A 26720-nucleotide genomic window follows, 5' to 3' on the forward strand; every position below is an offset into this window, starting at 1 on the left:
AGTTTGATGGGAAGATAGATACCACTGTCATATCTTAATGTTAAATATAAAGCTAGAGCAGGACATGGCTAGCTTAGCTTTAGCAACAAGATTAAACAAGATATAACATGTTGATTAGTAAGGTTTAATTGTGTTGATAGATGTATTTTTTGCTAGCTATTTCCACCTGCCTACTGTCTTTATGCTAATCTAAGCTAACCACCTGCTCGTTAGCGTTCACATTCATCACACAGACGTGAGAGCGGTATCAGTCTTCTCATCTAACGAGTGTATTTCCCAACATGATCAATTTGATCAACCAGTGTTAGTATCTAAAAATCTGTGAATATTTGTGGAAATACTGAACGTAGCGTTAGCTCACAAACTGTCCTCCTCAGGGAGTGTTTTAGCTCATCTAAGCCTGAATCTCTCTCATCTTCAGTGAAATGAAGCAGAGAAACATGGAACTCAAAGCCATTTTTCAGCAACAAGAGCTGATTTTCCTAAATCCTCCTGCGATCGATGGATGGATAATGTTTCTCATGTGCCCATCTAAGCCGCACGGGCCCCAGAGGAAGTGATGCAGGCCTTAGATACCTATATTTTACAGCATAATCAATATGAAACACAGAGCTAATGGGTGCTTTCTCTGCTCCGTCTTTCTCCGCAGTTGGATCCGCTCACCTCGGAGTGGGTCGCCCTGCCCCCCATGCCTTCCCCCAGATGCCTCTTCAACATGGGAGAGAGCGAGAACCTGCTGTTCGCCGTGGCTGGAAAAGACCTCCAGACCAACGAGTCGCTGGATACCGTCATGTGCTACGATGTCGAGTCAGTGGTGTTATTCTCCCCTTTGCTTTTCATTTTTTTAACGTCTCTCACCTTTTTTTTTTTTTTTACAGTTTTCAGGTGATAATTAACTCCAGGAAATTAACAAAACTCCTTCCTTTAGAAAGTGAATAAGAGAAATATGTGGTCTTCAAGTATAATTAATCGTGCTTTGATGTGATCTCACCTTCTTAATTGGCTCTGGCTGTTCCTTCGATAATTATGGGGCTGTTTTTTCTTGGATTTATAGTTGGGATATTTAACTTATTTATGCTTATCACAAGCTCAGATTGATTTGGCTCGACCACATGGGAAATCACACTTGAACAATTAAGCACTTGGAAGAAAACAGCAACAAATTCAGGGATAGAAAATAGCTTTTCATTATTATTATTATTATTATTATTATTAATAAAATTTAAACTGTTGCTTCCATACTAATTCTTCAGGAGGATGAAGTGGAGTGAGACCAAAAAGCTTCCTCTGAAGATCCACGGCCATGCTGTCGTCTCACACAAAGGACTCGTCTACTGCATTGGAGGAAAGACAGATGACAAGTGAGTGTGTGTGTGTGTGTGTGTGTGTGTGTGTGTGTGTGTGTGTGTGTGACCTTACACTGTGAGCTGCAGCTGCTTGTGGTCTATCATTCTGCCAGACTTCAGGGCTGCACAGTGCTTCATAGACAATTACACTGCTACAGTCCTGCACCGTCTAATATGTTACTGGAAATTACTGATCTGTGCATCCTTTGGTGAATGATGCACTGAGCCTTTGATCTAATACCGAATCTGATTACGAGCTAATCAATCAGTTTGGTGTATTTGACTGTCGGTTGAACTCTCTGCTAATCAAGAGGAAAACGGGTGCTCCTCCTGCACAGTTCCAGTCACAGGTCTCAAAGAAGAAGGTGTGAAAGCCTTCATCAGAGCTTTGAAAGCATGTGATTAATAAGCAGCGGGATATTAATTAAAGCTGTGAGACGAAGAGAAGATCCACAAGGCCAAATAACAAGTGCGAGAAACAGAAGAAAACACTGACAAAAGTTTGGATTGCAATCTTTACTTTCACCCTGAATTTACATCACTTGGGACCTGAAAGGAGTTTTAAAATATCTCGTCCTTATTCTGCCGACCAATTGTCTCCAGCGGGGACGACATGTGTGCCAGTGATCCCTCTTGTAGATACATCATGTGTTTCTGTTTTCAAGCAAAAACACTGGACTCTGGGTCCAGATTAGATGTGTGGATGTGCTAAGCCATCTTTCGACAAGACAAATCCCACCATCTTATTCCCCCCTCCGTCCCCACAGCAAAGCCCTCAACAAGATGTTTGTGTACAACCACAAGCAGTCGGACTGGAGGGAGCTGGCGGCCATGAAGACGCCCAGATCCATGTTCGGAGCTGTCATCCACAACGGCAAGATCGTGGTGGCCGGCGGCGTCAACGAGGAAGGCCTCACTGCGACGTGTGAAGCTTATGACGTTGCGACAAACAAGTATGATTCTGTTATGTTGAGTTACCCTGAAGTGACATCCTTAAGCTCAGCACCAGCACACACTATGGAGCCCCACAGTGTTCAGAGTTACATATTATAAGTACAGGAGACATTATGAAGTAAGCATTGCATCAAATATAGACAGTATATATCGAATATCACATCCTCCAGCTGAGTAATAATCCACAAAGCTTGAGTAGCTTCGGTAAAATAAATAAAGAATAAAGGTTACAGCGTACAGTTTTGATGTACAGCAGCCTCAGAATTAGCATTGTTGCTGTCGCTAAGAGGAGCTAACTGGCTAACTGGTAGCAGCTGCTGAGCTTGTTATCTTAAGAGCAACTCGACATATGATGGGCTAAAAGGTGAGCAACATTATGCAGTCTTAAAGAATATTAATACCTTCATCTGTATTTATATTGTACGTTTTATTTAGTGCCATCTTTCTTATTGTACGTTTTGTTTATGTATTCAGTGTTGCTCTTTGGGCCTCTACATACATCTCTTGTATCTCAGCCTCCAAACAGAGCATCTAAAACGAGCGCTCCATCTTACATGTGACCTTCTCCTGCTGCTGTGCCTCCTCAGGTGGGAGCCCTTCACAGAGTTTCCCCAGGAGAGGAGCTCTGTCAACCTGCTGAGCAATGGTGGCTCCCTGTACGCCGTGGGCGGCTTCGCCATGGTCCAGATGGAAAACAAGGAGGTGGCTCCCACAGAGGTCACTGACGTCTGGCAGTAAGTCCTGGGACCGTTTCCACCTTCTCATTGGTTACCGTTGTGTTTGTTGGAGATCTGACTCTTGGTCTTGTTAGGTATGAGGACGATAAGAAGCAGTGGAGCGGCATGCTGAGGGAGATGCGTTACGCTGCCGGCTCCTCCTGTGTGTCCATGCGCCTCAACGCTGCCAGGATGCCCAAACTGTAGACAGAACCGCTTCCTTTCTTTCCTTCTTACCCCCCCTCAGCTACACCTTCTGACACCGCCCTCCTCTCCCAGCGAGCTGCCTCCGAGGCGTCTCATCCTCTGCACTCGGATTTCTGTGTGTCGAGTTGATCTTTGACATTAATTTTTCTCTGAACTGACAATTTTTATCTGTACTATAAACACCAGGTTCTGCCGCCTCTTCAAAGACTGCAGCAGCCCCACAGTATTAAAACCATTTAGACTGATCTTAAAAGCTCTGTTTACATCATTTATAGCTCTTCTTTTGTAAAATAAATTTGTAAACTTCTGCTTCTTTTACCGTTTTTGATTCTGTGTGATCTTCAGACATTACAGGGATCATATCAACACGTCGAAGGGCGGCCGATGGAGAAAAGGTGTATATTTGTCGCTTCTTTGTACTTTCAGGTAAACAAGGAAATGGAAGTGGGTTAAAAGCAGGTGAAGTCAGAATAATGATCTTCAAACACATCACGTTCCTGTGTGCGCCAACGTGATGGTGGCTGACTGCACTGCGAGCTGGAAAAAACAAACACCGAGTATATCTGTGCAGTTTACCCTCACGCTGGATCACACCGTGTTTACACTTATGTTTAAACAACAATGAAAGCGGAGACGGGCTCTTCACTCAAATCAATAAGCTGTAAAGGATGGAAGATGTGCCAATGCAGGAAATTTAGGATTGGGGTTAAGTAAGAGCAACCAGCAGTTATAGCTTCTGCTGCCTTGATGATTGAGGTGATTGACAGTTGATGAAAATATAATTGTTTTCTGCCTTTGGGAGCCACTAAAGCATGTGTGCACAGAGTTGTGAGTCGATTTAAAAGTTGTTCGTGGAGCTGATATAAAACTACACGTCTGTCTTTGGATTGGCGTGATGTAGCTACATAGGTATGAGCTCTGAAAGATAACACTCACACGGATGCAATCGCTATTTGAGCCTTCATTTCCCACATTTGTCTAAACTTCCTCATTAATCAGAAACCTGTCTGTGCCAAATTTAGCTCCGTTGTGACACAGAGGGAGTCATATGCCTGCTTGAAGACATAACAAAGACCTCTGAAGAAGTTTATTTTTCTGGACAAAAGGTCCACTTGAGAGTTTAATTTGTCAAGAAGCGGCCGATGTGCTGCTTGACTCCCTTTGTCTTTCTCAGCAAATTCACCCGACATGTGATCCGTGTGCATAAAGCGACCCTTGAGCTTTTATCAGCTCCAGCATGTCACCAGGAAGTAAGCGCACACGGCTGAAGGTGAAGCACACAACGGTGGGCTTTCAAACAGAACTGCCCTGGAGTTTCCCCTGGGTGTGGAAGACTGGAATGAGAGAGGAGGAGGAGGAGGAAGAAGAGGTGACCGAGGAATGGAGGTGAAAACAGAGATGAGACACTGTTTGGCGTGAGCACTGATGAGGACGTTAACTAGAAGTGAGTAGAAAAATCTCTTTTTCCATCTATACCTTCATGACTCGGCTGGTCTAGATTAGCTTTTGCATAGAGTTTGTAAGAGTGTACATGCTGTGTTTTAATGACACCGTGCATCTCCTCACATCCATAATGAGAGCAGATTGCACTGACAGCATTACAAGAAGCTGCCATAAAGCCCGGATGCCATCGGCGCTGTCATATCCTGAGAGGCTTTCAGAAACCAGACCGTTGACAAGGAGAGAAGAAGATTTTGTTTGTTTCTTTCCCGCTGAGTTTGCTTGATTGTTTCTGCTCGCCTCTGGGTTTCTTTCCCTGCTCTCGCCATCCTTCCTCAAGATGTAATTGCCAATGACGTTGATATGACAGCGGAGGGAAAGAGGAACGATGATTTGTTGGCAGCCGTTTTTCTTCTCTCCGAGCAACATATACTGCATATGTTCACTTAAATTGGGAATGAAAGGAATTCACAGTTCAAAACATCCAGAACAAAAATTGCCATTTGGACATCACATAAAAGTTCACCATGTCAACTTAATATTGGTGGTGTTAGCATTGTGTTTACACTGTCTGCCTCTAAGTTTTCAGATGATAGCCAAACAGTCCAGAGAAAATGAATTGATAGTATGTATGTAATTAGTCAAGTTATATCAAGAAGTAATATCATTTTCTGTATTTTTTGGATGTCTCCAGGTGAAGATTAAATGTTGTTTTAAAGCCTTCTCATGCTCAACACAGTCAGACAAACATGTTAAGTCAAGAAATACCAGTCTAATTTGGGTGCACTTGCAGAATGGAAACTCCTCAGTCATTAAAATGGCAGAAAAGAGGACATGATGGAACCCTGGCCCTTGATTCGGCCTCCCTATTTAGATGGCATTTGTAAAATTGCTTTTCAAACTCAACAGGGCTCAGCCATGGCCAGCATCCTCTACTACGGAGAAGATCACAACTGCACCAACGTGGACCGCCTGATGAAACGCTATTACCTGCCAGTCTCCTACGCTATCATCTGCGTGGTGGGCCTTGTAGGAAACATAACCTCCATCAGCATTTACCTGACGAAGATGCGTCCCTGGAAGAGCAGCAGTATCATCATGGTGAACCTGGCGCTGACCGACCTCCTCTATGTCCTCAGCATGCCCTTCCTGGTCTACTACTACAGTAACGGGGATTCGTGGACGCTCGGCGACTTCATGTGCCGCTTTGTGCGCTTCGGGTTTCATTTCAACCTGTACGGGAGCATCCTGTTCCTGACGTGTCTCGCCGTGTTCCGCTACGTGGTGGTGATCAAACCTTTGCTGGCAGCACAGGTGCAGCAGAAGATTTGGGGTATAATTGCGTGCTCGGCTGTCTGGATCATCACCGCCGCCGAAATCTCACCTATGCTGGCGATGATATCCTTGAACGAGTACGACAACAAGAACTACTGCTTGGACTTTGCCAGCACCATACCTGTGGATGAGGTGCGCTTGTACAGCTGGGTGCTCACTGCGCTCGGATTTCTGCTGCCTCTTGTGGTGGTGTTCATGTGTTACATCGGTATGGTGAAACAACTGGCGAAAGGGCCCAACACAAGCAGTCCGTGCCGGATGCGGGCCCGCCGCGTCACCGTGCTGATCCTCGTGGTGTTTGTGGTGTGCTTTCTGCCATATCACATCTTGCGCGTGCTGCGGATAGAAACTCGAAGAATGCAAGACACGCCATGTATGATGGAGCGTGTCGTGCATGCAGCATATATCATCTCCAGGCCTTTGGCCGGACTCAACACGTTTTTTAACCTGGCTTTGTACACTCTTTCAGGAGATAAGTTCAAGAGGGCCTTCCTCAGCACTTTCTACAGGGAATCCTGGCTCACCAAGGCCAGGTCGCTGCTCCACCTGGCCATCATCAGCAAGGAAGGCCGTGACATGCCTGCTGCAGGACAGCGGTCTAACGCCTGACTTTCTCTCTTTGACACACTGTAGGCTTACTCACTCAGACATGTCGGGAAGGCGGCTGTCATTTCTTCATTGTGAGTCACCCAGAGACAACAGGCTGTTTTGGTTTGTCTTGCGGCAAACCTGTGTGCCAACACCTGAAATGTAAATATAACTGTGTGAAGGTTAAAGCAGTAAGAAGTGCGTGTTATGTTTGACCTGTGTCCACCCTTTGTGTTTCTGTCTGGAAATCACGTGAGTGTCATTTTCCCCACAATGTAATTGAGTCTTTTGTTTGCAGCCAAGAAATATCCTGAGCTAACAGTCGACAGCCTTCATCTGGTTAATATTTCAGTTTATGGTCGATATAAAATATGTAAAACACGTCATGTAAAACATAACAAATTGTTGTCAGTTTTTAGTGCTAGTTCATAAATGTTAGCATGCTAACACACTAAACAAAGGGGGTAATAAACTTGGTAAACACTGTATGAATTTAACATTAGCATGTTAGCATTGTAAACATGTTGACATTAGCATTTAGCTCAAAGCCCCACAGAGTTGCTAGCACAGCTTCCCATGCCAGATATTCTTAGTTTTTACTGTGTATTTTTAATTGAAGCAGAAAATAATAAATGTGTAGCTTATATTGTGCCTTTAAGTATCATATCTATGAACTTAAAGGTGTTTTGTACTTAACTAAACAAAGATAAATATTGCCATTACATTAGTATGTTAGCATGTTGACATTAGCATTGAGCTCGAAGCCGCACACAGTTGTTAGCACAGATGTAGACTCTTTCATTGGGTTGTGCGTCATCATCATCGACAAGCTAAAATTAAAGTTAAGCTGTGAACTGTCACTAGCTAGCCATTTCATTTTAGCCGAGCCGTTACTTATCATAACTTTGTTTGTTCTTGGCTTAGATTTCTGATGCAGAGGTGAATAATTAATTAAAAGAGGTGGTGTTTACATTGGCACAAAAGGTTTTGTACTTAACTAAACAAAGATAAATATTGCCGTTACATAAGTATGTTAGCAAGGTTCAAGGTTCAAGGTTCAAGGTAACTTTATTGGTACCTGTAGGTAGATTTGTTTTGCAGTTTGGAGAGTGCATCTCAAATGTTATACACAAACATTAACATTAAAGACACAGGACACATACAGAAAAACAGGTTAGAACAGCACAGACAAGAGACATGACAGGTACTCTTAGCAGCTCACTGATCATGGTAAAGAGACTAATATAAATAGGCCTAAGTAAATAATTCAGAGTCACTCGATCTCATTAAAATGCCAATATGAAACCTGTTAAGAACATGCTAAAACCATAAAAGCATGATACAAGGAACAGTGGGATGACAATAAATAAATAAGTAAGTTAAGACCACATTAAAATAAGACAGACCACACAAAGTAAAGTGCGTCAAGACTTATTTAAAAGAGAGACCGCTGTAGGAACAAAGCTGTTCCTGTAGCGAGTGGTCCTAACTCTCGGGACTTTGAATCTCCGTCCAGATGGGAGCATTGTCATTGTGCGCATGTTAGCATTTTGACATTAGCATTTAGCTCAAAGCCCCACAGAGTTGCTAGCACAGCTTCCTGTGCCAGATATAGTTAGTTTTTACTGTGTACTTTTAATTGAAGCAGAAAATAATAAATGTGTAGCTTAAATTATGCCTAAAAGTATCCTATCTACGAACTTAAAGGTGTTTTGTACTTAACTAAACAAAGATAAATATTGCCATTACATTAGTATGTTAGCATGTTGACATTAGCATTGAGCTCGAAGCCGCACACAGTTGTTAGCACAGATGTAGACTCTTTCATTGGGTTGTGCGTCATCATCATCGACAAACTAAAATTAAAGTTAAGCTGTGAACTGTCACTAGCTAGCCATTTCATTTTAGCCGAGCCGTTACTTATCATAACTTTGTTTGTTCTTGGCTTAGATTTCTGATGCAGAGGTGAATAATTAATTAAAAGAGGTGGTGTTTACATTGGCACAAAAGGTTTTGTACTTAACTAAACAAAGATAAATATTGCCGTTACATAAGTATGTTAGCAAGGTTCAAGGTTCAAGGTAACTTTATTGGTACCTGTAGGTAGATTTGTTTTGCAGTTTGGAGAGTGCATCTCAAATGTTATACACAAACATTAACATTAAAGACACAGGACACATACAGAAAAACAGGTTAGAACAGCACAGACAAGAGACATGACAGGTACTCTTAGCAGCTCACTGATCATGGTAAAGAGACTAATGTAAATAGCCTAAGTAAATAATTAAGAGTCACTCGATCTCATTAAAATGCCAATATGAAACCTGTTAAGAACATGCTAAAACCATAAAAGCATGATACAAGGAACAGTGGGATGACAATAAATAAATAAGTAAGTTAAGACCACATTAAAATAAGACAGACCACACAAAGTAAAGTGCGTCAAGACTTATTTAAAAGAGAGACCGCTGTAGGAACAAAGCTGTTCCTGTAGCGAGTGGTCCTAACTCTCGGGACTTTGAATCTCCGTCCAGATGGGAGCATTGTCATTGTGCGCATGTTAGCATTTTGACATTAGCATTTAGCTCAAAGCCTCACAGAGTTGCTAGCACAGCTTCCTGTGCCAGATATAGTTAGTTTTTACTGTGTACTTTTAATTGAAGCAGAAAATAATAAATGTGTAGCTTAAATTATGCCTAAAAGTATCCTATCTACGAACTTAAAGGTGTTTTGTACTTAACTAAACAAAGATAAATATTGCCATTACATTAGTATGTTAGCATGTTGACATTAGCATTGAGCTCGAAGCCGCACACAGTTGTTAGCACAGATGTAGACTCTTTCATTGGGTTGTGCGTCATCATCATCGACAAACTAAAATTAAAGTTATGCTGTGAACTGTCACTAGCTAGCCATTTCATTTTAGCCGAGCCGTTACTTATCATAACTTTGTTTGTTCTTGGCTTAGATTTCTGATGCAGAGGTGAATAATTAATTAAAAGTAGTGGTGTTTACATTGGCACAAAAGGTTTTGTTTCCATCATCACAGTTTGCTGCAGTTGTCTCCCCACCAGTGTGATAAAATCATTTTACAGCCCAACAACACCTCCTGCAGCCACTGATCTGTGAAAGACTCAGGTGTGTCTGAGCACTCAGCTGAGCTCCCTGTGCAGATGCGTTCACCTTCCCCATGAGCTAACAAGGCAGGCAGCGCCTTCCTCGCGCTGAAAACTTGAGAGAGCTGACGACAAAAGGACCAGCGGGGTGGAATCCGAGCTCCTCAAAGACGGCATTGCTGCATAACATATAAACATATTCCATGACAGAGAATGAGGACAAAGAAACGCCGAACGTGTTTACCTTTATCTAACCTCCTGGAACAAATTCTCCCTGTCAACAGAGAAGCAGATAAAGGAAGCCGTTGTGTTATTTGTGTGTCATTGGCTGCAAACTGCTTCATCCTGGATACCATATGTCGTTCTGCTGCAATTCCCTGTCATGCTTAATGACTGAGATCATAATTTAGAACCATTAGTGAGCCACCTCAAATAACAAATACTCTTATTATATAAGACGGAATGAACATATTTCAAGGCGTAGTAGATGTAAAAGCATCATTTTCCTGGGCTTATATAATTCCAATCTTTCTCTGTTAACATGCTGTGCAAGTAGAATAGAGATTGCAGCTGGGGATGGAGAGGCTATTTTGGTCCCTGAACATAGCCATTTCCTTTTCTGCCTCCTGACTGATCTCATCCTCATTTTCCTTCTCATGAGCAGAAACGTGTGCGTGGAGTGTTCAGGAAGCGCTTATTGCAGCCACAGTATATTAATATAAAGCAATCACTCCTGCGCCCAACGTCTCCGCGGCCTGTTGTCTGCAGGAACGCGTGGAAATAGATAGTTTTTCCACTGGAGCGCCAACGAAACGTCAGCCGAGCCGAGTATTGTATGTTTGTCAGGTTATGCAGGGAAAAGCATTGGGCGAGCTGCGGGGTTTCTTCTATTTTCCGCTGCACCAGCGTCAGGGTCAATTGAACTTTAAATGATCAATTTGGAAGCGAAGAGCCTGTGATCAATGAGCTAATGGCGGAAATACCAATGTCCTCCCTTTGTGATGTAAGGCCGCTGAAACTGTCGCTGACAATCTGTCTTTCAGGCCTGCAGCTCTCCGTCTTGATGAAAAAGCCTCATCGGTGAGTGAGTGTGTGTGTGTGTGTGTGTGTGTGGACATGGAAGAAGTTGGCACACCGCAGGAGGATTTCAGATTTTTATGGTGAGAACATGCTGTGAAAAAGGAGCAAGGCAGAACACGTTCATGTACACATGCATCCCAGAGAGAGTCCATCAGGGACAGATTTACATCACTGGATGCTGCATATTTTTATTGAACACATTTCCTGCGAGAAATTGCCTTGATTGTTTCTCTATATTGCAGCTTAATAAGTCAGAAAGAAAAAAAGAAAAAAAAACACACACACTGCAGACTATTGCCAGGTTTGTGCTTTGATATTCTTATGAAGCCAAACACCACAGAGTAACTACAAGATTTCACTGATCAACACGGCGCTAGATCACAAACATGACACGGAGGGTCCTTCGATTCATCCACCATCTTTAAAACAGACTTGAGCACCTCCTCGTTAAGCACATTCTTTTTTCAGTTCTACTAATTATCAGCAAGTTTTAAGAAACGTTTTCGCCGCTTTGAGGACATTCAAAGCACCTGCTAAAGAATAAATAAACACAAGTCACAACTGCAGCGCCCAAAACAGCCATAAGAAAAAAAAACAAATACAAAATGTTTATAATGCCATGACAATTACATCCATCGTTAATATTAAGACACCATTCGGCGGTCCAACGAAGCGCTATGAGGCCATGAGGGCGGGAGGTTTTGGCAGATCCACAGCAGAGAGACAAGGAGGAGGAGGAGGAGGAGGGAGGAGGAGGAGGAGAAGAGGAAAGCACAATGAATCAAACAGCGATCAGTCAGTGCATTCGTCAGTGGTTGTAGTTCCTGTACTCTCCTCACCACCGCACCACCTGGCTGCTGTAGTCCTCTGTCGTGGCCACCTCCTCTAGCACCTTCACCTCCTCGTCTTCCTCCTCCCCTCCTCCTCCTCCTAGTCTCCACAGCTGAGCCAGATAGGTCCTGTGCAGCCGCTGCCTCTGCTGCCTCTCCTGCCACCTCCTCAGACGCTCCTCCTGGTGCTGCTTCTGGCGGTTGTACTGGTAGCGCCGCAGGAACAGCTCCTTGGCGTACTCGTACAGCTCCACGTCGAGGGCGTTCAGCCCCTCGATGCGCCACCGCACCTTCTCGCTGATTCCCACGCTGGCGGCGCGCGTGCTGTTGATCTGCGTGAAGGCCCGGATGAAGCGCAGGCCGAACGTCCGCTCGAACAGGTATTGCGTCTTGCGCTGGAACTCCGTCAGGCCGTAGAAAGCCATGTTGCGCAGGTTGGCCTTGGCGCTGGCGAGCAGCACGCGGCCTCGTTCCAGCTCGCTGACGGAGGACATGTTGTAGCAGCCCACCAGGCTGAGGTCGGCCAGCATGCGGACCTGGCGGTTGTTGGCGAGGTTAGAGGGGCAGCTCATGAAGTCTGCCAGGGGCACACCTGTCCAGTCTTCACCGCTGTAGCAGGCGGGGAGCTCGTCCTGAGTCGGCGGGCGGCCGTCACACATGTGGAGGGCGGTTTTCCAAGTGGCCCCGCGCTGCACGTGCTTCCACTCACTGAGGTAGCGTGACACTGGGTCGCGTAGCATGGTGATGTAGTAGAAATTCCTACAGAGGAGATAAAGAGACATAAGATGAGGTGTGACGTCAGCTGAAGGGCTTTGGTCCACCTTCTGAGACCTTTTCTGTCTGAGAGTGAGACAAGAAGATTGACACCACTCTCACGTTTGTACGCCATGTTTGAAGCAAAGTGACACGACCTTAGATTAGCTTAAACAGCTAGCCTAGCTATCCCCATCTGCACACCTGCCCTAGCCACCACTCAGCCATGCCCACCTGCCCAATCAGCAGGTGCACACCTGAGTCTCATCTCTAATCAGTGCTGCACTGAAGCTGCTCTTCCACACTCACCCTTTGGCTGATTGTTCTTCACCTTCATGCACTATTCTTTGGTTTGCTTTCTCAGTTTCGACCCTGCCAAACGGTAACTGGAACTGTTGTCTGCGCCGGCCTCAGCTAGAACCTCCAGAGACCTCTGTTTTCAGGTAGCTTTTGGCTCCTAATACACCCCGTGTCACATGGGTTTCATGGCATCTCACCAAAGGTTTGCAGCTGAAAACTAGCCAGCTGGCTAACGCTGACACATTAACAGAACTGCTGAATAATTGTCCTTTTTCCACGTTATGCTAAGCTAACCACCTGCTAGCTTTCATATTTAGACCTTCTCATTGAACTTCTGACAGGACAAATATGCATAATTCCCAAAATATCGACCTGTTCCTTCAAACTGCAGCCTCTGAGGCGATGGTGTCAGGACAGCAGGTGGTTCTGCCTCTGAAGGTATTTTTCATTTCTCTGTTTATTATTTTTTCACCTTTGCATAGATAATATGAATTCTGCTTGGGCCTCTGCATGCTTAAAGTGAATTGCGACAGCATACAGCATTAAGCTGAGATGGTACCTGTGCGCGCAGTGAATGATTCAGAAGTTGAAGAAACTGTCTGGCAAAACACCACGAGCCACATTTTCAGCACAGGGGAAGAGAATGAAACTATACATCAAATTTCTCATATCCTGCTGCAGATAAAAAAGAAATATGTGCAGAAATATCACAGCGCTGGAAGTATATAGAGCGCGCTGAAAGTGTGATTAGGGTTTAAATGAAAAACATCATCAAGTGCGTCTGAGGGTGTTAGAGAATAATGACATAGAAAGCAATGCAAACCAAGCATAGCATTTAATATCCTGCAGATTTGAAATCATTTTTGTTTTTGTCACACCAATTTGCTCCCGCCTTCCTCTAATGAGTTTTTTTTCCGTCGGCAGCACCTTTCGTGTTTCTGGATCACTCTGATCTGCCACAAACGGCGCTTTGAAAATTGCTGTAACCCAGCTGCACGGAAAGCTTTCAACTGACAAACACAGCTTTCCGCTCTTATCTATTGAGTTCAGAGATGACCGGCATAACAGTGAGGTGACTGACGGAGTCAGGGCCGGGAGGATTTCAGCCATTTTCAAAAAGTTTTTCTAAAGGAAGGCAACACAGATAAAAGAGGAATTGAAAACGTTCATCTTGTGCGCAGAGATCAGTGTGACCTTACAGTGTGAGAGAAAAACCAAACAGAAAGCCCAAATAAAAAGCAGAACATTTTATTTCTTTCATTCCTCAGGGCTGCAGTTTGCTGTCTGGGAGCTTTCATTCAACGGCTAAATAAAGAATTCACATTAAAGGACATTTTACCGCAATGCTGCTGTGGAAAATTCTCCTTTAAAGCCCAGATTGGTCAGCACTGGATACACGACGCATCCCTGCTCCCCTACAGTCTTAAAACCTGTTGGTGCTTTATTTCCTGCGCCGCCTGCTACCCAGCAGTGTTTACCCTTCGATTTCCTCTCCTTGTGAGTAAAGTCTCTGTGGACTGAATTCGGCCAAGAGGAGCGCAGACGGCTGTGATGAGCTGGACGGGCTCCCAAAATCAGATCCCTTACGGTTTGTTGCCGTCTTTGTGTACAATGTATACACACTCACTACCTGAGTGTGTGCGATTAGGTGAGCAGTGTTTTATCAATAAACCTCGAAGTCCTCCAGAGTCAGGCTGAGGCCTTTTTTGCTACGACACAGTGGAAAACTGGTAACGGTGACGGCTAATTATGAACCTTTTCCCACCTTGTTTGGCCTTTTGGGGGGTTTACAACAGTGAACGCAGATCCCAAATAAAGAATAAAAATCCAGACTCAGGATCAGCTCCTGTCCGTCCACACCCTCCACCACATTTCCATCAAGTAAACTCTGTTTTCCTACAGCAGAGACGTTGGAGGCATCAGCCCAAGGATTGGTCCGTGACGTCAGCACCGTATGAAGTGCTTCTGTCAGTTTCCTCTGCAAGATGGACGTCTGCGTCGGCGAGCCTTTGTAAGTTTGACTCTTTATAGCTCATTAAAATTATTTTAGTGATTAAATTTTCATGAAGGGTAGATTCAAAATGAAAAGCTGCAGTCATTTCTTTAAAAAAGTGGATGATTGGTCTCATCCTGCCAGCAGAATTTCTGCACTTTCTTACACAAAAAGACTAATTTAAGAGTCAGTTTTGGACTAAATGGTTATTTTACTTCATTCTTGGGTGACATTAATCATGAAAGGGTTATAATTTTGTGACGCAAACATGATAAAAAAGCATTGATGATCAGTTAAGTCCCCTCATTCTAAATCTGCTGTGCATTAGATGTAAAAAGCAGCAAACTGGAGCTTTTACAATGAGAGCATCTCCGCAGCTGTAATTGTCTCGAGTTCACCGCCAAACTGAGAAATTTGATTAATTGAGAGAGAAACTGTGTTACAGAGCAAAGAGTGCGCAGCCGAACAGCCTTAAAAGGTCCACAATTCAGCAATTATTGCCACACGGCAGATATCAATCAGCTGTGATGTATACTTAAGCGAGTGCCGTGATGATATCATAGCAGAGCACACCCACAGACAGACACACCACCCAGAGATAATGGCCATCCACGGCGGAGGCTAAGTGAATTACACCGCCCTCCTCGCCGGCTTGAATGGACAGCACTAGATGGATGGAAACACACGAGCGGCCTCGCTTGTACTTCCTGGAAAAGAGCTCAGTCTCTTCTTTTCCTCGTCCTGCGCCTATCATCTATCGGTACAGCTAACCGCAAGACAGCCGGATCAATAAATGTCCATGCAAGCCCGCCTCTCAGCGTTTGTGCTTTCATCGTGACCTATTGACGAAGAGCAGCAAATGTCAAAGCTCTCCTCTTACTCGTGTCAGGGACAGAGGCGGAGGGTCAGGTGATGAAGGTCAGGAATAATTACTCTCCGGGAGAATGGCCGAGGTTTTCTCATGCAGGAAGCCGACGGCGTCACTTTGATGCAGCATTTTTTAGCGTTTATTGAGGTAGAAAATGTGGAATCACCAGCAGGAGGTGCAGAGTCTTCAACCAGTAATAAATGTTTTTTTTGGGAACACAGCGCTGACATATTACGATCTTTTAAAGCCAAGTGTTTCTAGCTGGCTGGTGAGAGGAACTCCCACATTCACCCTCCTTGTAGCTCCGTTTTTGGTCTCCACCAGCTCATCTGTCAGCTGCAGTGTTGACTAGCTGGCTGCTAACTGCCTGTTCAGTGAGTGTTCAGGGCTGCCTTGAAATGAGACTGGTGAGAATCAACCACACGGACTCGCTAAAAGACGTTTAAAGATGCTAAAACCCCCCGTAGCTGCGATTGAGTCGGGTGATAATGAGCTGTGGGAGCCCCTTCACGTGACATTTGATCTGTGGTTGATGTAAAATATTGATTAGAGCAGCTTTAACTCCTCCGGTGAGCTAAAGCAGCTCTTCTTCAGCCTCCACCTCTCTCTTAAACAGCATCGTGCTAAACGGCTTTCAGGCTCGAACAGAACAAAGTGGAAACAGTTTGGGTGCTGTCGGATAACTGAGTGAATCCAGTGGACAGGCTGCGCTCTGTCATGCAGCGGTCCGATCATCAGAGCACAAATGCAGCACGTGTGTGTGTGATCGGGCGTGCTCGTTCCACAGTCGAATCAGCTCGTCCCATCTTGCCACCGATCAATCCGCCGGCTCGTCCGTGCCCTTCTCGCCGCCTTCTGTCGCCTTTCTCCGCACAGCCAACCTGCAAAGGCTATTGATCTCCGTGTCTCTCCCTGATTGTCTCCCTCTCGCACTCTCTAAATCACCATCAAAAAGCTACAGAGGAAACTCGCATCGAAAGATCGATATCTGCCTTGTTAATTCACTCACCACCATCAAGGACACAGTCGTCTCTTGATAAAAGCCTTGATGGAAGCTATTTATGCCGCTGGGGAGGCGGCCAACACGGAAAATATGGAGATGGACAACAATCTTTATGTATTTCATCTTTTTAGAATTGAAAATGCATCATGTTGCTTTCAGCAGAGACGTTTTGTGCTGGAGCTCAGCGTCAAACAGAACGTGATACTTCAACCGACGGCTTCACTGGAACGAGCTTTTCTTTTAGCCGGGAGGAAAGAGCGACTTTAAGAACCAGCACGGGGCTGCGCATTGATTTCACACTGAAGTCAAGGTGTTGATAATGTGCACAGTTGGAGCAAATCCATTTTAAAGGTGTTTCTGTGCCCACAAGGGATCCCTTAACCATTGCCTCCATGTGGGAATTACTATCTGACCAAAAAAAAAAAAACCTTCTGTCATCTCCATCTCTAGTAACAGGCCGCCTTTTAGCAGTTTTATCTCCCTAAAATCATTTTTAAAAGCCCCCTCAGATGTCATAAAGAGAGCAGAGGAACAACAGCCGCCTGAAAAACAGCCAAATGTTCACCCAGCGTTCCCACTGCTCTTAATGAAGGCTTTCATTCAACCATGTTCTTGTGATCTTCCTGTTTTTTACTGTACTGTGTACTTTATGGAGCATTTTAGTGTCTTTCAGCACACTGTTTTGGTTTTACGGCCCGCAGCTTTAAGCTTTCGGTTCATGTTTCTTGAGAAATCCACCCTGAGCTACGTGTCCAGCACCAAACAGCAGACGAAGTTAGCCGCTAGCTGGTGAACACAGTGGAGCCTTTAGCGAATTGGTGGAGACCAAAATGCAGGTAAAAGAAGAGTATGACTTAAATATGACTCTGCATGAATGCTAATGTTTGCTAGCATGTTAGCCACATCAACTTTATAAGGAAATACTGTTTACAGTGAATGTAGTTATATTGACATATTCTGCTTTTGAGAAGCTGAAACTTGCTTCAAGAGGATTCGAGAAACAAAGAAAACGTGACGGACATTGGGACAAATATCAGTCTGGCTCAATTTTCAGCTTTGCCGACTTGACTTACAAACGGGAGGAGCTATAAAACAGCAGTGGGGCACAAATTCCCCAAAAAGTAAACGAGACTGGCAATTAGATGAACGGAAGAGGGTCAGATCCAGATCCAGCAGGGCTGCGTGTTAGAGGGGATGTCATCGAGATGACGGAGTGAAGCTGCTCATCACATCAGCCTCCAGACCAGGAGGTCAAGCGGGATCCATTTCCACTCATCAGATTCTCTCTTGTTCTAATTGAATCTTCGTCTGCCAATTACAGGCAAAATGGTCCCCGTGCCCATCTGTGCACAGCAGGATCTCCATCCACGAGCAGGCATCCACAAACTGCTTCAGCCCTAAACGACGAGCACGCTGTCCCTTCCAAAACATGACCCAGCTGTAGGGCGATATCAGCATGAAGCGCGGCTTGATAAATCATCCAGAAGGAGGCTGGTGCTGCACTGTGATCTTCACTGGTCGCAGATATGAGGTACTATTTTGGGCGATAAAGGAAAAGCCCCAGGGATGCTGCAGTGGAGACGAGGGAAAGACGAGGTGTCCGGGCGAGGGAGGGTGTGAAGACGTGGCTCTGCTGAAAACTGGGTGACAGACTCTGTGAGGAGCTGCAGCAGCAGCGTCTACTTAAACAAATTAAATGATGCAGACTGTTTCAGGGTCCAGCACAAAATCAGCTTTTGCATGGGAGTTCTTCTTCAGGGGACAGAGTGGTCCGTCTGTCTTTATCCACCTGAAACGCAGCCACATTTCTCCAGAGATCCCAGAGTTCATTTGGTTCTTGAACACACCCACGTCGCGCATCCTGTGGAGGACGCGTCCGCGCACACGACAACCTGCCGCGTGCAGCTTTAGCGCCCTGGCCTCAACCTTTGCTTGACATCTTAATCTTTGCATGGAGAGGATAAATGGGAGGCTGCACGGCACAAAGGTCACATCCACCCACACAAACCAGAGAGGAATTTCTGAAAGAAAATCCACCTTTTAGCGACATGTGAGCGCTGCTTCCAGCCGTGTGTTTCCATGCAGTCTTTGAAAGTCGTGAGCGGCCCGAAGCTCTGTAATTATTAGTGGAAAATTACAAAAAGATTTGAATTTAAGATAGCAGATCACACGCTACTGCAAGGCTCCAAAATGACTTTGTTGTGTTTCACTCCGTCATGATTTATTCGTGGTCCGCTGGCAGACTGACGGACTTAATGATCCGTCTCCAGAAACTTCCTCCCTGTGATGTTTTCCCTCTTTTAACAAAATCAACACACACTGTTATTTAAAAGCAATCTCCAATCCAGTCGACAGGTTTCTGAATAAATCTGGACTTGTGGATTAATCCTCCCCCTTGCTCCCCTTCCTCCTGCCCAGTATAATAAAACCTGTCTTGGACTGGCCCTAATCCCCATAAGGAGTGCAGAGATTATCAAGATCCTCTGAATATCTCACATTTCCTACAAGAGTACAAGATGCTGCTCGCTGTCATGAAAGCAGCGCGCTGAGGGTTCGATTTAGCAGAAACAACACGCTGTATTACACGAAATAATCATCTTTGAATCTGTTTAAAAGCTCTAATTATGGGCTTTAAGATAAGTATTTTCCCTTGTTCTGCTCATTTTGACGACTGCATGCTTTCAAAATATCCTCCCGTCACTTTGGACCCACATGTTCTCAGATTAGAGGATCAATATAAGACACCAGATTCAAAGGTTCAGAGGTCATTCAGCTCTCATTGCTAATGTTAGCGTAGCTCTCAGGGGAGGCAGAGCAGACTGTGGTGTAGATATCCATATGCCGAGTCATGCAAATGGAGACATGCGGCCGGCCACTGAGGATGTGACGTGTCATGAGTGTGAAGAGACACACTGAACGAGCACCTGCAGCTCGTTAGCGAACGTCTGAAGCCACCGGCCTCCTGCGCTAAGTCAGAGTCGTGTTAGGACAGGAGCCTAAAACTACCTGAGGACATTTTATGCTTCATCAGCCTACATCAGGCTGCAGCATAGGATCTCCCAAAAGACCCGCACATTCACCCCTCGCTGAGAATAAAACTCTGCTGTCAGGTACTGTACATATACTTTTCCACCCACAAGAAGTGACGAATCAGAACTTCAGTGAAATGAGACCTGGCTCCTAAACAGGCGTGAATGGAAAACCCACGCAATCCAACTTTTACCTCTTTTTTAAGTGACAATCTGGGAGAATGCTGCTGCTTAGCATTTAGCTAACGGTGCTAAGGTGTTATTCTCCCATTAGACGTCCCAGTCATGGCCTGGGAGCACTGTGAATGATTTCTGGCTCCTGAAGGTCACTTTTTTTTTTGACAGTCCGCTCTCTTGTCGCGGGTTGAGTTCTTCTAACAATGTGTGGTTGTCAGCAGCTTGAAATAACTCGATGTGTAAGCTCAGAGACTGACGTTACACTCAAAAGCGACGTCGGCAGTGAAAGGGCAGCATTACGCCTGAAGCCTTTAAGGAATTCTCTCCGCTTCAAACTGAACTCAATAACATCTCTTCGGCTGAGGATTTAAACTGACTCGCTGGAACTGCGAGGGGAGATTAACGTCAGAAACTTGCAACCAGATGTTTTTCCCCATATAGTTTATTAAGTATTTGAGTCAAACACGGTTCAGCAAGAGGAATCTTGATAAAATCATCTTTTCCACCATAATTTCCTCCCTGCTTGAGGACTAAACCTCCTGCATATTTTAACTCCTTTAGCGTGTCGTCATCATGGCCACATTCATGGCTAAAACCACCTGAACTGTGTCCAGAATGAACTGGGCTAATTAGACTCAGGCTGATCTGCGTTTTGGCCGGCCTGCATTCTTTGCTCTAATCTGAAATAATGAGGTCAGTAATAAGGTTACGCTCTGTGACTGCTCGGCGTGAGGCCGGCTGCCGGGGACGAACAGGGCGGGCGGGCGGGCGAGGCAGGTTTGACGTCTGGCCTTGCGGTGCTTTCGTAGCCCCCTGCCATGTGAGCCATCGCTCTCACTGAAGTCAGGATGGATGCAGGTCAACGCTCACCTTCAGGAGGAGTGAATGGATGGACCAACAGGAGGTGAATCACACAAACTCCTTAGAAACGTGCCGTTTGCTGGAGCGTCCTCTCAGCAGGAGCTAAAATTAACTAATTGCTCTGATCTGACAAAGGCGCATTAAAGCCGCGCCGCCACAAAGCGGCGCGAGCTGAGCTGTGAGCAAACCGGGAACCGGTTGCCATGCCAACTCGCCCGCTAACCGAGGAGCTAATTAGTGATCATCCTCTCTTTGTCTTGTTTTTATGCAGGTGTATACTTTGAAGAAGTTTTTTTCACATGTCAACAACCCACAGTCGCAGCAGAGATGCTAAAAATATCACCCAGAGCAGGAAACATGCACACCTGCGGTACGCTGCAGGTACGGCCGAGCTACGTCGGCCTCCAGCTCGCGTGTCTGCTGGTGTGAGGTGTGTAGGAGAGAGGTGACTTCAAGGTGACCATGAAGTGCTCATGAGCAGACAGATGCAGCAGGACAACATCCGCCCAGACGTGCAGAAAATGGCTCTTTCCACGAAGTGAATCTGGGTTACCTGTTAGTGACGCACTGATGGTGAACATGAGTATCTGGACATCCGGTGCACATCGAAGAATCCCCGAAAATGACCCTACTTCTCATTTCCTGTATGATCTCGAGTCTTTTTCTGCACACCACAACGCTCGTTTTGTAAATGACCACCTTCTCGGTCACATCCAATCCTTCGAAATATGGTCACTTCTGGCTCCAAAAGGCCAAGATGGCGACCAATGCCGAGCCTTAAAAACAGTCGTCTACAGTTACAGCGGCGCCGTCTACTGTGTATTATACAGTCTGTGGTTGAATAAGTATTATTAATGAAAAATGTATATACAGTGGAAGGAAATTAGCATTTTCTTTTGCTAATGCTAATGGAGATATAATAAACTGTGGACACTCGTCTCAGCTCTGGAACGTGAAGCGCCAAGTGGCTGAAAACAGAAGTAATCCTTCAGTGTTTGGACTCTTTTGTGGTGTGTTAGAATAAAGCAGCGCAGGGTCTGAGGGACTCTCTGCAAACTGCATCACACCCTGCTGGATGCAGCCTTGAGGTAAGCGTGGGCGTCATCCGTTCCCATGATGTTTGATCCCTGGCCGCCCGCGTTCCCATCGCTGTATGCGACTTTCATGAGGCGGGAGTCATCCTCCAATATCAGCCTGCTTCAACTGAGCTGGATTGTTTTTTGCAATCAGACGAGGACAAAATGTTTCGAGTGCTTGAAATCAGATTACGTCTGAACTTCAGGTCCTGAGTGCAGCGTGAAGCAATGGGATTACATACGTATTGGAAAAACAACTAATGCTCTTTGACCTCTCTAAACTTGCTGATGGGTCGGGGCTGAAATACAAGCAGAGTAGCATTAAATATTGTATTAGGCTGAGCAGCAACATGCCTCAGCATGTGCATCACGGTTCGTCACGGAGGGGCTACATCGCCCGGAGTGACGGGACAAGAGCCCTTCAGGTCTGATAAAAGTACAACACGAGGCCTCGCCGTGGTCTTTAGTCTGCGGCTTTAATCCGGGACGACGGGAGCCCTTCACTTAATTGTGCAGCATGAGGGTATTTTTTAAAGTGTGGACTTCATGCGACTGATCTGACCAGTTTGTCTCTGAGCGAGTCGCTGAATCCCTGTAAGCTGCTCAGGAGCTGCGATGACCTCTGACCCCTGAGGAAGGGGCTGATTATTCCACCAATGCAGCGTCACATCACCTGTGAGCGCGTTCAGCTATCGTCTGGCTCAGTCACTCAGCTCTGAGAGTGGAAACCAACGCTCCTCCTGTCACAATAATCCAGGAAATAGCGGGAAAATTGCGGCACGGGCCCAGATTTGGTCCCATGTCTGCCGTCATCCCGAGCTGACTGACTGGACAGATCCACTCCCAGTGCTCGGAGGCGGCGCTTCAAAACAATTTGAAAGCGCTAAATGAAGTCTGATGGCTGCCGAACAGGACAGTTAATGGATTGGAGGTTCTTGAAGGCGATCCCCGTCCTCGCCGACCCCCTTTAACGCTCTGGGTAACATATGGAGATTTGCTCTCTGAACCAACTGCAAGGCAAATTGGCTTCAGCAGGCAGGCGGCACACCTCAGAGGACCCTGCCCTTCTTAAGTGATTTAGTCCCTTAAGCTCAGCTCCATCGGTTCTGTAATTACAGGAAACTGCACACAACACGGCCGCCTGCTGACACGCAGCGCCGTGTTGTGTGCATGTTAACACTTAACGGCTCGAAAAGCTGCATTAGATCCCATTCAGAGCACACCTGTTTGGCCCGGGAAGCCGGTGCCAAAGCCCACACTGTAAAAAATGGAGCTACCTTTGACCCAGAGCCTGCGGTTAGCAGAGGACGCTCCAAAAAACATCTATGATCAGCTTCTTTTCATAATCGACCAATCCGGTCGAGGCTCGGTCAGGAAGCCGAGGAACGAGCCGTCAAATCAAACCCGAAGATGCAGCAGACGTGTGACGTTTTTAGCTCCATTAATGACTTCAATCCGTTTGTCGATGCACTAATCAATCGATCCTGTCAGGACTCCGTGTTAGCGCCCGCTCATAACTTATTGAACGCCTCTCATTCTGCTGGGATTGATTAGTTTGGCCTGTTTGCTGGCTAATTTGCTTCCTGTTGAACGCGCTCGCTCAATGGCTCATTCGTTCACTAAATGAACGAATGAATGAGTTCATATTAAGAAAAACTCTGCGAGTAAGCCAGTGAATATGATACAAGAGAGGGGTGAATGAGTGAGTGAATACGTGTGAGTGAGTGAGTGAGTGAAGGGGTGAATGAGTGAGTGAATACATGTGTGAGTGAGTGAGTGAGTGAAGGGGTGAATGAGTGAGCGAATACATGTGTGAGTGAGTGGGTGAAGGGGTGAGTGAGTGAGTGGAGAGGTGAGTGAGTGAATGAAGGGGTGAGTGAATAAGCGTGTGAGTGAGTGAGTAATTGAATAAGTTGAGAGTGACTGATTGAGTGAATAAGTCATTGAGGAGTGAATGGATGAATGAATAAGTGAGTGACTGGGTGAATGAGTGAATAACTACATGAGTTGAGTGAATGAACAGAGAGTAAATGAGACTGTGAGGAAGTGAATGAGTGGAAACATGATGGAGTGAGTGAGTAAATGAATGGGTGAATTAGTTAATGAGTTGAGTAAATGAACGGGTGAATGTCAGACTAAACTGCGTTCTGTAACCTACAGACTGAAGTCTTCAGACACTGAACGGGTGACTACACCTGTCCTGCAGGTCTCACCTCACCTTTTGCTCTTTGGGGCGCTCTTCTTGTCCCTCTTGTTCATCACCACAGGAACACAGCTCGTGAGCTCGGTCCAGTCCGCGTGCAAGCCGCAGCTCCAGCCCGTGGAGAAGCGCGAGAAGAGCCACGACTCGGCTTTCCCGGGCCGGTGACAGGTGCATTTCCTCTGGCCGGGCATGCAGTCGCACGGCTGCTCCAGCTCGATGTTCTTGACCAGGTGCCGCCCAAACGTCGTCCCGCCGGTCTTCTGGATGTGGAGGAACACCATCACATCGTCTCCTCGGATGTTGAAGTCGACGTGCCTGTCCAAGTCCCGCTCCGTGAAGTTAAATTTGGACGTGATTTTGGAGGGAAGGTCCTCGTCCGCCTCCGGCTCCGTGTAAAGCAACTCAAACCCGGATGAATACCGCTGGAAAAGCCCCTTCTCGTCACTTCTGAAGTGGCAGGTGTTGCTGTCCGCCGGGCACACATACTGGTAGCCGATCATTAAGAAGAGCACCGCCGCAATGGGAATGAAGATGAGTCTATTGAACTTCTCCTCCATGGTGGAAAACTGTAAATCACGCCGTCGGCACAAACGGTAACGTGATGTCCGAGTCGTTTTCCTCCTCCTTTCGTCTCATCCTGCAGTTCCACCTCAGGTTCGTGGTGCCCCGTTAGTTAAACCCGGAGTTGAACTCCCACTTGCAGGTAAGAGCGTGCTGCAGGGCAGCGCTGACTGCGCGTCCTGCACGAGGGCAGGTCCGATCTCAAACTTCAAGCTGTCACAGTCAACACTCACTTATTTCCTAAAACATGCGGACTCCCTTTCTCTTACATATGTCAAACTGGTGGCGTAAGTCGCGTGCAACGACACCTTTCGAGACGTCAGCGCGAGACGGCACATCCCCGCGTGAGGAGCGTTCTGGCTCGGCCGTCCTGCCAGAGCCAACTGCTGATCGGCGTCTGAGCCAGGAGCACCAGCGACAAGCTGGACCGGATTAACACAGCGACTTCCCGTCGACACCTTCAAAATAATAGTTTCACGAACACAATGCAACATCAACGGCCTTGAAATGGGGTTTAAAAAAATAGACATTTAGAAGCCCAAATAATCAAAATTAACAAATAAAATAAATAAGGATCTAAATTAACCAACGTCTTAATTGTACATCTCAAGTCATGTTTAGCCAAGTCAGTCCCTTTTAAGTGATGTGCCTACCTTTATCACAATAACCAGTTTGTTTGAAATGCTTACGTTCACTCACGATTGATTATTGGACTTTAAAGATTCTTCATTTGGACTGAGCTGGTAAAAAGCAGGACCTAGTGTCAAGCTAAAATCACTGAACAGAGTCCTTCTATTGTTTGTAATCGGCTATATTAATGATGGAATCATGAAACGAGTGAATGTCTGGTGACACAAGCTGTTTGAAACGTTATTGATCGTCCAGTCCCCCACAGCCCTTATTTTGAAGGGTATAAAAATGTAATTTCCGGTGTTCTCGCTGGCTTGACTCTACATCTGCACCAGTCATCTGCCGGTGACGCAACCGCATCTCTAATCACACACAAACAGTTTGAGTGAACTCAAACAAAGATACGGACAGTATGTATTGGAGCTTAAAGTGGAAACGATCCAAACAATGGTTTTAATGGTGTGTTTTACTTTTATATCACCTATTGATCAAGTGTGAAGCTCATTATTCCGCATCCTTTCAGTTTAATATCGATCTTAATGATCATATTCATAAAGGGGTTCAGTTCTGCTGTAGTCTATTCGATCGCGTGTCCGCGGTGAAGATGTGTTAATAAGTGTGTGTAAGAGGACTGTGAGCGGGCCTCCACGCTGACTTTCTGTGATTTGAGTTCCCATGCAGCCAGGTTCCATCCTGAGGCGAGCGCGAGGCGACTCATTTCAGCACCATGGACAGATTCCAACATGTCAAGTCAATAATTGGCAGCCAGTGTGTGAGAGAGATTCACGTGGGTGTGCCCGCGCGCGCGCGTGCGTATGCGTTTTGCCTGCCATTTCGTCATCGTCCCACATAGGTTTTCCTTTCGCCCTGGACACCAACAGACCTGAACACGTGATGCAGCTGAATTTGCAGCGCTGTATGGACACTATAGAGGCTGGAGCTGAATGCATTTTAGCCCCCAGTAATGGATTTCCTTTAAGCTGCACTGATCAGAAGCTTTTGTTATTTTGCCTTAAATGCCCTCCATCAAGGGATTTAACCAGGATGCACTTTGGTATGTATTCTATTCAATCCTCTTTCAGCATCGAATGCACTTTGCCCTCCTGCTCAGACGCTGACTTAATCTGTATGGGAGCGTAGTCAGTGGCTCACCTCCGTTTGGTGTCTGAGAGGAGCCTCTCATCCTGAGGGAGGCTGGAAAGGAATCTGTTACGGAAAGTGTCAGCACGAGAAATATGTGGTTTTCTAAAGGTCATGCAGAAGTGAACTGCTGGGCATGAGGTCATTTGCCTCAGTGATGATAACGTCCTGTGTCAGCTTGCTCTTTACCTGTGCGGCCTCGTCCACAAACGCTATGATACAGTGCTCGTTTTGCAAAAGAAACTTTTTCTGCAAATGGCATGCTGATTAAAATCTGAGCAGGATCCCTGATGGGAGGGAATCTGCATTAATGTTTTGTGCACTGAAGCGAGACTTGTGTTGTTCTGGCTGTGCAGCTGGGATATTTACGAGGTCCCTGACGCTCACTACACAAGCCTTATGAGAAATAACCCCTGGAAGTGCTGATTCAGCTGGCTGCCGCAATGTACAGGCCTCCCAATAATGGAACTGAAGCTTCCTGGAAATTATGATTGGATTGGTTTGAGATTTCTGT

General features: G+C 45.8%; 3 protein-coding genes across 3 annotated transcripts in view; 2 read left to right on the forward strand and 1 right to left on the reverse strand.

The window, feature by feature from the left end:
- LOC143315744 (kelch-like protein 41b) overlaps nt 1-3530 on the forward strand; it is a 7603-nt gene extending 4073 nt beyond the window's left edge. Inside the window, exons 2-6 of the mRNA XM_076723109.1 lie at nt 650-807; nt 1254-1361; nt 2114-2299; nt 2888-3034; nt 3112-3530. Coding sequence (XP_076579224.1) covers nt 650-807; nt 1254-1361; nt 2114-2299; nt 2888-3034; nt 3112-3223 — 711 coding nt within the window. The 3' untranslated portion in view covers nt 3224-3530. The remainder of the gene's footprint in view (nt 1-649; nt 808-1253; nt 1362-2113; nt 2300-2887; nt 3035-3111) is intronic.
- Nucleotides 3531-5580: 2050 nt separating this feature from the next.
- LOC143316195 (2-oxoglutarate receptor 1-like) lies at nt 5581-6613 on the forward strand. The gene has a single exon (XM_076723976.1). The coding sequence runs from the start codon at nt 5582-5584 to the stop codon at nt 6605-6607; it is 1026 nt and encodes a 341-aa protein (XP_076580091.1). The 5' UTR covers nt 5581; the 3' UTR covers nt 6608-6613.
- A 4229-nt stretch (nt 6614-10842) lies between these two features.
- On the reverse strand, nt 10843-24797 carry LOC143315698 (heparan-sulfate 6-O-sulfotransferase 3-B-like). The gene is made up of 2 exons (XM_076723032.1): nt 23891-24797; nt 10843-12371 (listed from the first exon to the last, which is right to left on the reverse strand). The coding sequence occupies exons 1-2, from the start codon at nt 24430-24432 to the stop codon at nt 11618-11620; spliced, it is 1296 nt and encodes a 431-aa protein (XP_076579147.1). The 5' UTR covers nt 24433-24797; the 3' UTR covers nt 10843-11617.
- Nucleotides 24798-26720: the final 1923 nt, after the last annotated feature.

Source organism: Chaetodon auriga, chromosome 23 (genome assembly GCF_051107435.1).
Source record: "Chaetodon auriga isolate fChaAug3 chromosome 23, fChaAug3.hap1, whole genome shotgun sequence".
Taxonomy (NCBI): domain Eukaryota; kingdom Metazoa; phylum Chordata; class Actinopteri; order Chaetodontiformes; family Chaetodontidae; genus Chaetodon; species Chaetodon auriga.

Coding starts and splice junctions, on each gene's coding strand:
- LOC143316195 (XM_076723976.1), top strand. CDS start 5,582: ATGGCCAGCATCCTCTACTACGGAGAAGATCACAACTGCACCAACGTG.
- LOC143315698 (XM_076723032.1), bottom strand. CDS start 24,432: ATGGAGGAGAAGTTCAATAGACTCATCTTCATTCCCATTGCGGCGGTG. Junction 12,372..23,890: donor AGCGCCCCAAAGAGCAAAAG/GTGAGGTGAGAC, acceptor TCTCCTCTGTAG/GAATTTCTACTACATCACCA.